Source organism: Vespula pensylvanica, chromosome 3 (genome assembly GCF_014466175.1).
Source record: "Vespula pensylvanica isolate Volc-1 chromosome 3, ASM1446617v1, whole genome shotgun sequence".
NCBI lineage: Eukaryota > Metazoa > Arthropoda > Insecta > Hymenoptera > Vespidae > Vespula > Vespula pensylvanica.
In genome coordinates, this window is record NC_057687.1 from 11,997,406 (window position 1) to 12,008,609 (window position 11,204).

Below are 11,204 nucleotides of genomic sequence, written 5' to 3' on the forward strand. Positions count from 1 at the left end.
TTAATTTAAAAAAAAAAAAAAAAGGAGAAGAAAAAACAACAACAACAGTTCCATGCAAACTATCATCAAATATTAATCTATTGATTTGTTGATAAACGAGTTTACAAACGGATCATTCGACCATTATTACGCGTTCTACGATATTTGCTTTACGCTCATCTTCAACGTTTCTTATTAAAAGAACAATAACTTATATTAGTGTGTTTTAACGATGATTCAGATAGCAGGTATAATTTATTTTTTAACTCGGACATGTTTTGCCTTGAGAAGTTATCTTTAAAGAAAATAACAATTAAAACATTTTCTTTCGATATTCACTGTTCAAACAATGACAGACCAACGAGCCGGCAAAATTCGATAAAAGGATTTATTCAATGTGAACGTGGATTTACGTCGATAGAAGTGGGAGTAGTGCACATCTGTGAACGCGATAAAAATCAAACGCTATAAATGGGATAAAAGTCGAACACGTGCGTTAGTACGCGCGTGGCTTTGCGCGAGTTATGTTTAGTTTTGTTGTTTGTATACTTTGGTGTAACGTGCTCGTACGTATCCTCGAGGAAACAATAAATAAGATATGAGTTTGTTAATATCGTTTATATGACATTTCGTCCAATCTTTGGAATTTTCGTGCCTGATCCAATAACAAGTTTTTATTCACCCTATACGCTGTGTTGTTTTTACGCATCTATACAAATATTACATCTGTACAGGTATTTATATCAGATTTATATCAGATCAGTATAGACGGTACGAATGTCGGAATAAGATTTTCCTTTTTAGAAACGTTCTCTGCGATTACGCGTTTGCGAGAATTACCACGGAAAGCAATGAATAACGATCTTCGATTCACTTTGATAGAAGTATCAAATCTTTTTAACTTCTTGCCGGCGTCGATATTGATTTTATCTCTTTCTTTGACTTCAATTCTTTTTACAACCGATTAGATAAAGTTAAATTTTACGAGATTGATTAAGGTGATGTTAATCATCTTATATCTTACTGAAAATTAGTAAACAAATAAGATATTTAAGCTAGAGATATAATAAAGCATCAGACGTATTAATCTTATGAACAGTTCTAAAGCTTGTTCTTACCTTATTATTTTCGTAAAAGTATAATTTGTTGGTTAATTGACTTGCAACTGTAATTTACAGATATTCAATATGGTAGAAACAGCGACGTTAGGATGGGCCGATTATACAGTTATATTTATCATGCTTTCCATAAGTATCGGTATCGGTATTTATTACAGATTTAGCGGAGGCAGACAAAAAACCATCGAGGTAATTAAAAGTATATCTGTTAAAAATTTGTGACATCTATACTCATGGAAATAATAAAATGTTACGTTTTCATTCGTAGGAGTACTTTGTCGCAAGCCGATCGATGAGCGTTATTCCTGTTGCCATTGCACTCATGGTCTCGTTCATGTCGGCTATTACTTTGTTAGGTGTATCATCTGAAAATTATTATTACGGAACACAATTCGTAGTCATAAATTTATCATACCTGATAGGTACGCCTATTGTTTGCTACGGATTTTTACCAGTGTTCTTTAAGCTTCAAGCGACAAGCGCATATGAGGTAATTATTATAGCTGGATAAATTTCATTTTATATAGTAAATTGCTTATAAATTAACATCTTTTAGTACTTGGAAAAGCGTTTTGGGGTTAAAACTAGGATGATGGCTAGTTTTGTGTACTGGGTGCAGTTGCTTTTATATTCAGGAATTGTACTTTACGCGCCTTCCTTAGCTTTGGAAGCAACAACGGGAATTTCTAAATCTGGAAGTATCGTAATAATTGGACTAGCTTGCAGTTTTTATTCTAGTATAGGAGGCATTAAGGCTGTTTTAATAACAGATGTATTTCAGAGTATACTTATGTTCGCTTCTGTAATCGTTATCATTATTATAGCCTCGTACGAAATAGGAGGTATAGAAAAAATTTGGGAAATTGCCAAGATGGGACAGCGGATAGAATTCGACAAGTACTACCCTTTAAATTATTCTTTAATGTTCTGTAGCATATTATCTGATAAATTTATAATCTTTATATATATATATATCATGAATAATAAAATATCTTTATCACTGATGAAAAGTATTCTTTTAGCATTTCTATACATCCAACAGAACGACATACCTGGTGGTCTCTCATTTTTGGTGGTTTGGCTACTTTTTTGTCCTTATACGGAGTAAATCAAGTTCAAGTGCAACGTTTATTAACCGTTAAAAGTTTGAACAATGCGCAGCAAGCGTTATGGCTATCTTTGCCTATTTTAATGTTGCTTTCAGTATCAACATGCTTCTCCGGACTGTCGATGTACAGTAAATATTACGACTGTGATCCTTTAACAGAGGGAAGAATCTCTTCTATGGATATGTTAATGCCATTATACGTGATGGACACTATGCATTATTTACCCGGATTACCGGGTCTTTTCATAGCAGGTAAATATTATTGATTAATAATAAAGAATATATAAAAAAGATGAAGTAATAAAATTAATATAAATTAATCGACATGTTCATACTCGTGCGAGTAATTATCTTTTCTTTAACGTATCTTTTAAAAGGCATTTTCAGTGCCGGTCTCAGTACAATATCTGCGGCTTTAAATTCTCTGGCAGCTGTTACGTTAGAAGATTACGTCAAACCTGTATACAGTCATTATACCCGCAAAGAATTAGGTCCTACAAGTTCGGCCACCGTTGGAAAAATGATTGCGCTCGCGTATGGATTAATCTCTATCGCTTTGGCTTTTCTCGCTGAACTTTTGGGAGGCGTTTTACAAGTACGCTAATTCGCTTGAATCATACGGGTTTACAATCTTTTTTGTTTATTGGTAATGGAGAAATAATATAATAAATCACTGCTGTGCGTTGTAGGCAGGATTGACAATATTTGGCGTCGTTGGTGGTCCACTTTTGGGAGTCTTTACGTTAGGTATGACTAGCGAAACCGCAACAGAATCAGGAGCTATAACGGGAATGATACTATCACTCGTTTTTCTCTTGTGGATCGCTTATGGACAACCTAGACCCGTTCCTCCTAAGTTAGTACTATCTAAGCATGGCTGTGATGTAAATACAATAAAAAATATAACCTTAAATGCTTTAGAAGGTTCGATGAAATTATCTCCTCAGTAAGTAATATATTTTAATTAGTATTGCAATATCTTAAGAGAAACAGTAGCTCTTGAAAAGAAATTCTACGTATCTGTTTCAGAAAAATCGATGATACTTCCTATTTTTATTTATATCGTATATCGTACATGTGGTATGCACCACTTGGGTTCCTAATTACTGTTATCGTTGGACTGCTAGTCAGTAATATAGTCAGGTGCATGTTTAGACGAACTCAAAAAGAGTTAGATCCTAATTTGTTTTTCCCAGTAATCGGAAAACGATTACGCAAGAAACAATCTCTTCATATCGAATGCAGCGAATTTACGGAACATAATAAAGTACAAGGAAAATATAAATTTAATGTTAATGCTACATCAGATGAAACGATTTGACAAAATTGGTACAAGTATCTAATATCATTGATTTTTATATACTTTACATAGGTTTTCTTTCTTATACAGGTTTCCGCATAGAGAAATCCAATTCGCGCGTAATATACGTATATTTTTCGATCCGTGCAATCGTCTTCCATAAATTATCGTTATACTGCCAATTTACTTACGTATATCTTTCATTTAGTTTTTCTATATTAAATATAGAAAAATGAATTTAGGATGGAAACAGTATGCCGTTTATAAGTATAAAGTACAATAACCAGTTCCCATGGCGAGGCCTATCAAAAACTTTGGTCCAATATGAATGCACAAAAGGCGAGTACTACTTATTATTCATACGACAGAATCTTAATTTTATATGTCGTTTTATAACGTCGCATGATCGTACCATTCGACGCGAGAGTATTAATATAATTATTTTATTTTTGTGGGAAAGGTTTATATCGTGTCAAATCGAATATGAAAATTGTAGAATGTTGAGATGATTAAACTGATTTTATGCGATAAAAGCACGCACGATTGTTACAGTATTGTGAGTATCCCTAAAAAGAGAGCGAAATAAGACGAGATGCTTTGTTCTCGACAAAATTTCGAGATCAAGAAGGAGCGTATCATAATTTTCGCGTATCAAGAAGGAGAGATACGATGGTCGTAGAAAGTTGTAAAGAATGGGTGCCGATTTCATCCATCGCCATGTGTCTCCAGATCGAACCACCGTCGGTCGGTTGAAACCAGTTTCAATTTATACGAGCTGCTGCAGTCCGATCGAGCACGGGGGCCCTTTTTAATTATTTTTCCACTGAAAGAGAACGGTCAAGTATGACAGCGACACTCGGACATATTTTCTATTCGTAGGACGGGCCGTTATTCGTTAGTCGAGCAATTAATTAATCAAGGCGTTACCGCATCCGAGTCGGATCTCCTTGTCTCCGTCTATTATTCGTCTCTTCGTCAGGGTTGCTGCTCGTGATCGAGACGATCGCACCTTTCTTCCTTGTATTTCCTACCCCTAGCTCCTCGGAGCATTCGTCTGTCGAAAATTCATCTCCATCGTTCGCGCCAAACGTCTTTTCCGATACTACTTTTGATTACGACTAACCAATACACGACGTTCGTTGGTATATCAAAATAACGAGGCGACGGGGACGTTTACAAGAAATCTTGGAGGTCTCGCTCTGTTTGTTGTGTTTCTAGACGATCGTTGTTAGTCCTCCTTGCCCTCACGATCTTTACCCGCCGTTTGGCTTTATAACTATCTGTTGATCATCTTTCACGAGCGAGAAAGAATATCTTTTCTTTTCATTTTCGAATGTCGGATACATACGTACGCAATAAGAGTTAATCGCGAACGCGTCAAGAGTTTCATTAGATATATCATCTCTTCTCGGGAAAGGGGTGAGTTCGTTTCGTCCTTTCTAAGTCGACTCGACTAAGTCGTGGGCATCGATCGTATTCGTAGTACGTTACTCGATCTTTCCGACGACGCTACTCTTCGCGATCGGGCTTTGGAGCGCGTGAGTTAACACCGGCCGCACGTTTGCACGAGCTTCGGAGTGAGATGCGACCCTTCGAGAGGAGGGTCCATTTGGAGACGACGAGCCTAATAATTTCGCCTTGACTCAAATGGGTCGTTGAGAAAATGTTTCATTCTCGTTTCGCGTTTCTCGCGAGTAAAAAAATGTTCGAGCAAACGAATCGCAGGCGTTTAGTCGAATCAGCAAATCGCCACGTATACGATCCAATGATGGGTACGTAGCGCGATGAAATCGTAGAGCTTGCACGACGCAAACACGTGCATCGAATTACGCGACGTCGACGTGCTCCTGTATGCGCCTCTAATTCTCTCTATGTGCCTTCTAGTTTACATCATTCACCGATTATTAGACGAGCCTTATGACGACGATTATAGTTATAGATCCGAACGAAGCGAAAGATTTGACGAATTCGGTGTCACGATGCTCCCAACATGGATCTGCGCGTGAAGATGGTTTCGATGCGAAATATAAAAGCAAAGATCGTGGAAAAACCAAGTCGTTTTGGATTGCGTCATTAGTAAGGCAACATCTTTCCGTTCCGTCTTCTCCCGGTACTCCGATGTCCGATCGACACGAGAGACGATACCGCGAAACCAAGAGGGAAGAGATCAAAGAGCACGATCGATCCTTCGCCGGACTTAATTCGAGTTAAACTTAGTTACGTTTCTATCCTGAAAATCGTCGAATCGAGCTCCTTTCATCGCTCCTCGTCACGGAAGAGTCGCAATAATTGTTATTATTTACGAGCGTCGTTACGATGTACCATCGACGGGACCCACGCGCGCGCACGCACACACACGCACGAGACGCGGGCGCGCGCGCACACGCGCACACACACACACACAGACACAACACACACACACTTCATACGGGTAGAAGGGGATGCAACGTATAAAGGCGCTCACATGACAATTAAAACGGCCAGTCTTAAAACCGTTCTCAGTTTAATCCGCACGACTCCCAACGTCTCGCGATCCCTTACCTTTTCCTTAACTTTTCACGAGAATAAAATTAACGACGACGCGATTAGAAAATCTTTCGTTCCCGTAATCAAGGAGCGAGAATACGTACCGCTGATCGTTTCGTCGAGAGAAAGAAAGAGAAAATTCGTTTCACCGGCAGTTCCTACTTCGTATACATATATGCGCTACGTCAGGAAAACGAGCAAGATCATACAATTGCAATTTCGTACGTTTTTGCTCGGGACGCGTGACTAGCCTACGCGAAAAAGAAAATTTATCCTCGCGTAAGCGGAATCGAGGAACTGGAGCTGATTCGTTGCTCGTCATCCTCGACAGGCAAGAGGTACGTGACATTTACGCTTATCACTAATACTTTAACTACTCCGTAGTCCGGTGATTCGCGTTGCAACCAAACGCTCCGTCGGGGTTGCGTCTGGATTTTAACTCGGACGAAAGATCGTTCGCGCGACGCGGAATAACGAAACAAACTGACGAATATTCGCTTAGATTGGCCAACGGTCACTTTCGGATTATCTGGTCCTTAAAAGAGAAAAGAGAATAATCGGTTTCAGCCAAAGACTTGGGCAGATTTCTTCCAACGATGGCCGAACGATAGCCGTTGGTCTCTAGGCGATGTCGCCGATGACGCGAACTCGACTCGGTGGCGGTGCTAAAAGATTCGTCGCGGTGACAAATATGTTTCATTCTTTTTTATTTCTGTTCTTTCTTCTTTCTTCGTTTTTTATCTTGTTTTTATTTTGGCTTTGATCGAATCAGCATTGGCCCGTTTAAAGAGATCAAACGGTAAAGCGTTACGTAATTGCCGGACAATGGTTTCTCGATGCGGCATTAAATATAGAGAGCGGTTCGATAGTTCGACGATCACGTAAACCAGAGTCGATTCGATCGGATAAAAATCGATGGTAAACGCGCTACAAGATCAAGGCTGCGACCGATGTCAAGTGTAAGGATCAATTGGGACGCGTCTAAAACGATCTACCGTCAATTTACGCGCTCGATTCCCGATAGAATTCGATTCATTTCTATTGGGCTTTTCTCCATTGACGTAACAACCATCGTTGATCGTTTTTCCGATAACCCATATTTTTGTTCTTCGCGGATCAATCCGAGCTCTCGTTATGATTCTCTTTCTCGGTCTGATAAGCATTTCGCGCATGCAAATCGTCGATAGCACGGCACAAGTAGAATGATCATTTTAACGAGGATTGGTCCGAAGTTCGTCGCTCGCTTCCGTAAGTCATCGCTCGGACGATACCTGACGTTTACGATCTTGCGTCGTTGAAAGTTATAAGATTTTAACATTCTCATTCGTCCAAGGTAACGACGAGGATCGATCTATCGCTCGAACGAATCCACGGATCCGGTATGCAAAGTACATCAAACAAGTAAAAGAATGTTGATTGAGAATGTGTCAACTCGGACGCCTTTTAACGATCCGCGTTACGAATCGCGTTAATTAATGGTTGGATCGATGACGCGTACCAAGCAATTCAATGTCAAGGTCTTTCGACGGTCGTTCAAACGTAGGCGATACGAAACGCTCGGCGTAAGATCGAAAGAAAGAAAGAAGGAAAGAGGAAAAGCCTTTGACATCCAATGCTTCCTTCGACAGGGATTCGAAAAAATGCGGCCACGTCTGTTCGTGCTCTTCCTCTTTCTGTCGGCCTCGTCGGCGGAGCAACGACGAACCGATGTAGCCGAGGACAATTGCGAGAACGATCGGCCGTTCTTACTTCATTACTTTTCCTGGGCCGATTACGCGGTTCTCGGCTCGATGCTACTCGTATCCTGCATGATCGGCACCTTTTACGGTTTCTTCGCGAAGAAACAAGAAACCAGCGAGGATTTTCTACTTGGTGGCTCCACCATGGGCACTTTTCCCATGGCCATGTCCCTAGCCGCGAGTTTTATCACGGCCATCGAGCTCCTTGGGAATCCTGCGGAGATGTATGCCCAGGTTGGTATTACACGGGCTCGACGAGTCGTCGGGACTGCTTACCGATCGTAACTTTTCTGTTTCAGGGCACTCAGTTTTGGATGACGTGCCTGGCGTTTGTTTTAGTGGTACCGATCACTTCTTACCTCTATCTGCCAGTTTACATGAAGCTCAGGTTGACCTCGAGTTACGAGTACTTGAATTTACGCTTCGATCGACATTGTAGACTGCTCGCAAGCGGATTGTACATGCTTCAAATGATTTTTTATACGTCAGTCGCCGTTTACGCGCCGGCGTTAGCTTTAAGTCATGGTAACTTTCATTTCGACTTCTTCCATAATCTTTATTATCCGCCATTCATTATTTTCTTTCTAGTCACGACGACGTAGATTAATACCTTTTCTCGTTTTCGCGCAGTCACAGGCCTTAATACTTACATAGCCGTTACTCTAGTCTACTTAGTCTGCATATTTTACGCCTCACAGGTAGGTACCACTAGGTAACAAGAGCATTTATTTCATAAATTTCGACGAAGGTCCGAGAGATCCGAGATTACGTGCGTACTATTATGCATACGCAGGGTGGTATGAAAGCTGTAATAATGGCCGACACGTTTCAAGCAGCCGTTCTCCTAGGATCTCTCTTCCTTATAGTCGGCTTAGGTTTATCCTGGGCAGGTGGAAGTTCGCTCGTCTGGGAAGACAATCGAAAAAGCGGAAGGATGGAGATATTCAATATGGATCCGAGTCCAACGGTGCGACACAGCTTTTGGAGCGTCGTCGTCGGTGGTACTTTCTATTGGACCACCATGTATTGCAGTAATCAGGCTTCCGTCCAAAAGTATCTCAGCGTTTCGAGCATCTCTCAGGCCAGAACGTAAGTCCGATTCGATCGATCAGCGGATCCGAATTCAAGTTCGATCGTTCGATCGTTCCTCATACGTTTTTTCGTATTTCAGGGCCTTGTGGGTTTCCAGTTTCGGAATGATCGTAATATACACGATCAATTTCTTAACGGGCATGGTACTATATAGCGCTTACAAAGACTGCGATCCGCTTTCGGCCCACTACATAACCGGCTCCGACCAAATACTGCCCCTATACGTGATGAATCACTTGGGCAGCCTTCGCGGTATGCCCGGTCTCTTCGTCGCTGGTATCTTCGCAGCATCCTTGGGGTTAGCATACTCGAATCGAACCGTTATCAACGTTTATATACGTATTTCGCGTCCCTTCGAAGTTACTCAATTTCGTTTGATGGGTTTAGAACGGTCGCAAGTGCTTTGAACTCCTTGGCCGCGATCACGTGCGAGGACGTTCTTCAAGGACTTTTCAACATGGAGTTACCAGCACGGAAGGGAGCGACTTACGCGAGATGGATCAGTATATTTTTCGGCGTCTTTGGCTTCGCTCTCATCTTCGTCGTCGAACGTCTCGGTAGCGTTCTCCAGGTAGACCGATCGTTAAAGGGTTAATTAATCGTGCACGATTGATCGATTTACCGATCTTTAGGTCGCTCTGTCTTTCAATGGTATGGTGGGCGGAGTTACCCTGGGATTATTCTCTTTGGGGATGTTCGTACCGTGGGCCAATGCCAAGGGAGCCATGTCAGGTGCCCTCGCCGGTCTGACGATAGTTCTGTGGATCGGATTAGGAGCTCAGATCGCTATTATCAACGGCCAGATTCGTCTGGAGAGTAAGCTCGTCTCGACGGAGGGCTGTACGTGTTTAAACGACACGATACCGACGACGATCGCGTCGACCGACCTTCCCGAGGGAAGCAAAGATTTCGAGATATCTTCCGTTTACAGGGTAAGCAGACAAGGACAACGACCGTTTCGTGATTTGTCACTTATTTGTTTCTTTCTTTCGATAGACGAGCTATCTCTGGTATAGCGCTATCGGTTGCATTCTGACGATGGTAGTGGGTTTCGTAGTCAGTCTCTTTACCGGCCTACAAAATCCGGCAGAACTCGATCAGGATCTTCTCAGTCCACCGATCGCAGCCATATTTCGTTTGCGAACGAAGACACGAGCGAACAGGAACGTTCAAGGTGTTGCGAACTTTGGCCTGGAACTCGACGATGAGAAAGCGGACACTCGTAAGAGTCCGATGTGATCGTCTTCGTCTTACTAGGAACGTTAACGCGAAGATAACGGTCTTACGCGTACCGATAATATTTGTATAGATTTTCTTGATCGCGGGACGAGTCACTCGGGTCATTGCTCGGTTACAAGGATAACGCGTGGCTTGTTCGAACATTTATTAACAAAAAACAAAAGGAAAAGAAAAAAGAAAAAAGGAGCGAAAAAGGAGAGGAAAGAAAAAAGAAAAAAGAAAAAAAAAAAGCAAGACTTTAGGAATCTAGTGACTTCAACCTGTTATTGAGAAAGATCTAACGAACTTTTGCGATAACGCTAAACGATAAGTGTATCATCTAACGAGTAGACTATATCTTAAGACGAAACGGTTGTACGAATAGATTTAAGTCGATCGTTTCTTCGATTTGACAGCTACGCTAATATTATTTTTCGCTGACTAATTTCGTCGTCGTTTTGCTATTATTATTATTATTACTATTATTATTATTATTATTATTATTATTATTACTATTACTACTATTAATCTATTACTCTGTTAATATTGTTATTATCGATATTATTTAAAATGATCTTGCTCGACAGGATGTGTATTTTCTGGTATAAACTCAGGTCGACGGATTCGTCGTAAAAAATCTTTCCGGTATTTCTTCGACTTTCCTTCTTTTCTTTTATTATCGAGATTTTAAAAAGAATTTGTAACATTTCGATTCGTAAGTCCCTCGTAGGTAATAAGGCGCAAGCTCCTTAATCCTTTCCTCGAACCTCCTCGCACAACCGATTTCGAAAGAAATAGCAATGGATTTTCATCGTCAGGTTTCAAGCGTAAGCACCTTCCACAAGGAGAGAAGACGAATATGTCGAGTCGATCGATACGCTCGTCGAAAACTATCGACAAATGATATTGATTTTCGTCCCGTTTGTCGGCTCGATTTTGTCGATGTATTCGTTCGAAATGAAGAAGAAAATGAAAAATACAGCTATTAAAAGTTCGACCATGGCTGTCCGTTTATTTTATCTTTTTTCTTGTTTTTTCTTTCATGACTTTACCGACAGATTTTAAACCGTCAAAATTTTCTAATGTACCTTAGTTCGTTGAATAAATACACGGTCAAGTATTTT

General features: G+C 40.8%; 2 protein-coding genes across 8 annotated transcripts; both read left to right on the top strand.

Annotated features, from left to right (window-relative positions):
• Positions 1-97: 97 nt before the first annotated feature.
• On the top strand, positions 98-4,041 carry LOC122627812 (putative sodium-dependent multivitamin transporter). 5 transcript variants are annotated; one of them, XM_043809372.1, is made up of 9 exons: positions 98-227; positions 336-713; positions 1,158-1,286; positions 1,366-1,587; positions 1,654-1,994; positions 2,120-2,457; positions 2,583-2,800; positions 2,895-3,151; positions 3,235-4,041. In XM_043809372.1, the coding sequence occupies exons 3-9, from the start codon at positions 1,167-1,169 to the stop codon at positions 3,524-3,526; spliced, it is 1,788 nt and encodes a 595-aa protein (XP_043665307.1). In that variant the 5' UTR covers positions 98-227; positions 336-713; positions 1,158-1,166; the 3' UTR covers positions 3,527-4,041. The 5 variants fall into 5 exon arrangements, with proteins under 5 accessions (XP_043665307.1, XP_043665310.1, XP_043665306.1 ...); XM_043809375.1 differs by having other exon boundaries at positions 121-713; positions 3,235-3,534; positions 3,748-4,041; XM_043809371.1 differs by having other exon boundaries at positions 122-713.
• On the top strand, positions 3,815-10,371 carry LOC122627811 (sodium-coupled monocarboxylate transporter 1). Of its 3 annotated transcripts, none has more exons than XM_043809367.1 (9): positions 3,815-3,844; positions 7,660-8,004; positions 8,070-8,295; positions 8,401-8,468; positions 8,564-8,859; positions 8,942-9,160; positions 9,250-9,433; positions 9,495-9,794; positions 9,859-10,371. In XM_043809367.1, exons 1-9 carry the CDS (start codon positions 3,830-3,832, stop codon positions 10,099-10,101), a joined length of 1,896 nt encoding a protein of 631 aa, XP_043665302.1. In that variant the 5' UTR covers positions 3,815-3,829; the 3' UTR covers positions 10,102-10,371. The 3 variants fall into 3 exon arrangements, with proteins under 3 accessions (XP_043665302.1, XP_043665305.1, XP_043665303.1); XM_043809370.1 differs by lacking the exon at positions 3,815-3,844 and adding an exon at positions 5,973-6,369; XM_043809368.1 differs by lacking the exon at positions 3,815-3,844 and adding an exon at positions 6,807-6,990.
• Positions 10,372-11,204: the final 833 nt, after the last annotated feature.

What these genes read in the sequence shown, in the direction of transcription:
- LOC122627812 (XM_043809372.1), top strand. Translation starts at nt 1,167, where the DNA reads ATGGTAGAAACAGCGACGTTAGGATGGGCCGATTATACAGTTATATTT. An exon ending in GCAGACAAAAAACCATCGAG is followed by an intron (nt 1,287 to 1,365) that starts GTAATTAAAAGT and finishes TTTCATTCGTAG; the next exon opens with GAGTACTTTGTCGCAAGCCG. An exon ending in AAGCGACAAGCGCATATGAG is followed by an intron (nt 1,588 to 1,653) that starts GTAATTATTATA and finishes AACATCTTTTAG; the next exon opens with TACTTGGAAAAGCGTTTTGG.
- LOC122627811 (XM_043809367.1), top strand. An exon ending in ATCTTCGCAGCATCCTTGGG is followed by an intron (nt 9,161 to 9,249) that starts GTTAGCATACTC and finishes TGATGGGTTTAG; the next exon opens with AACGGTCGCAAGTGCTTTGA. An exon ending in GTCTCGGTAGCGTTCTCCAG is followed by an intron (nt 9,434 to 9,494) that starts GTAGACCGATCG and finishes ACCGATCTTTAG; the next exon opens with GTCGCTCTGTCTTTCAATGG.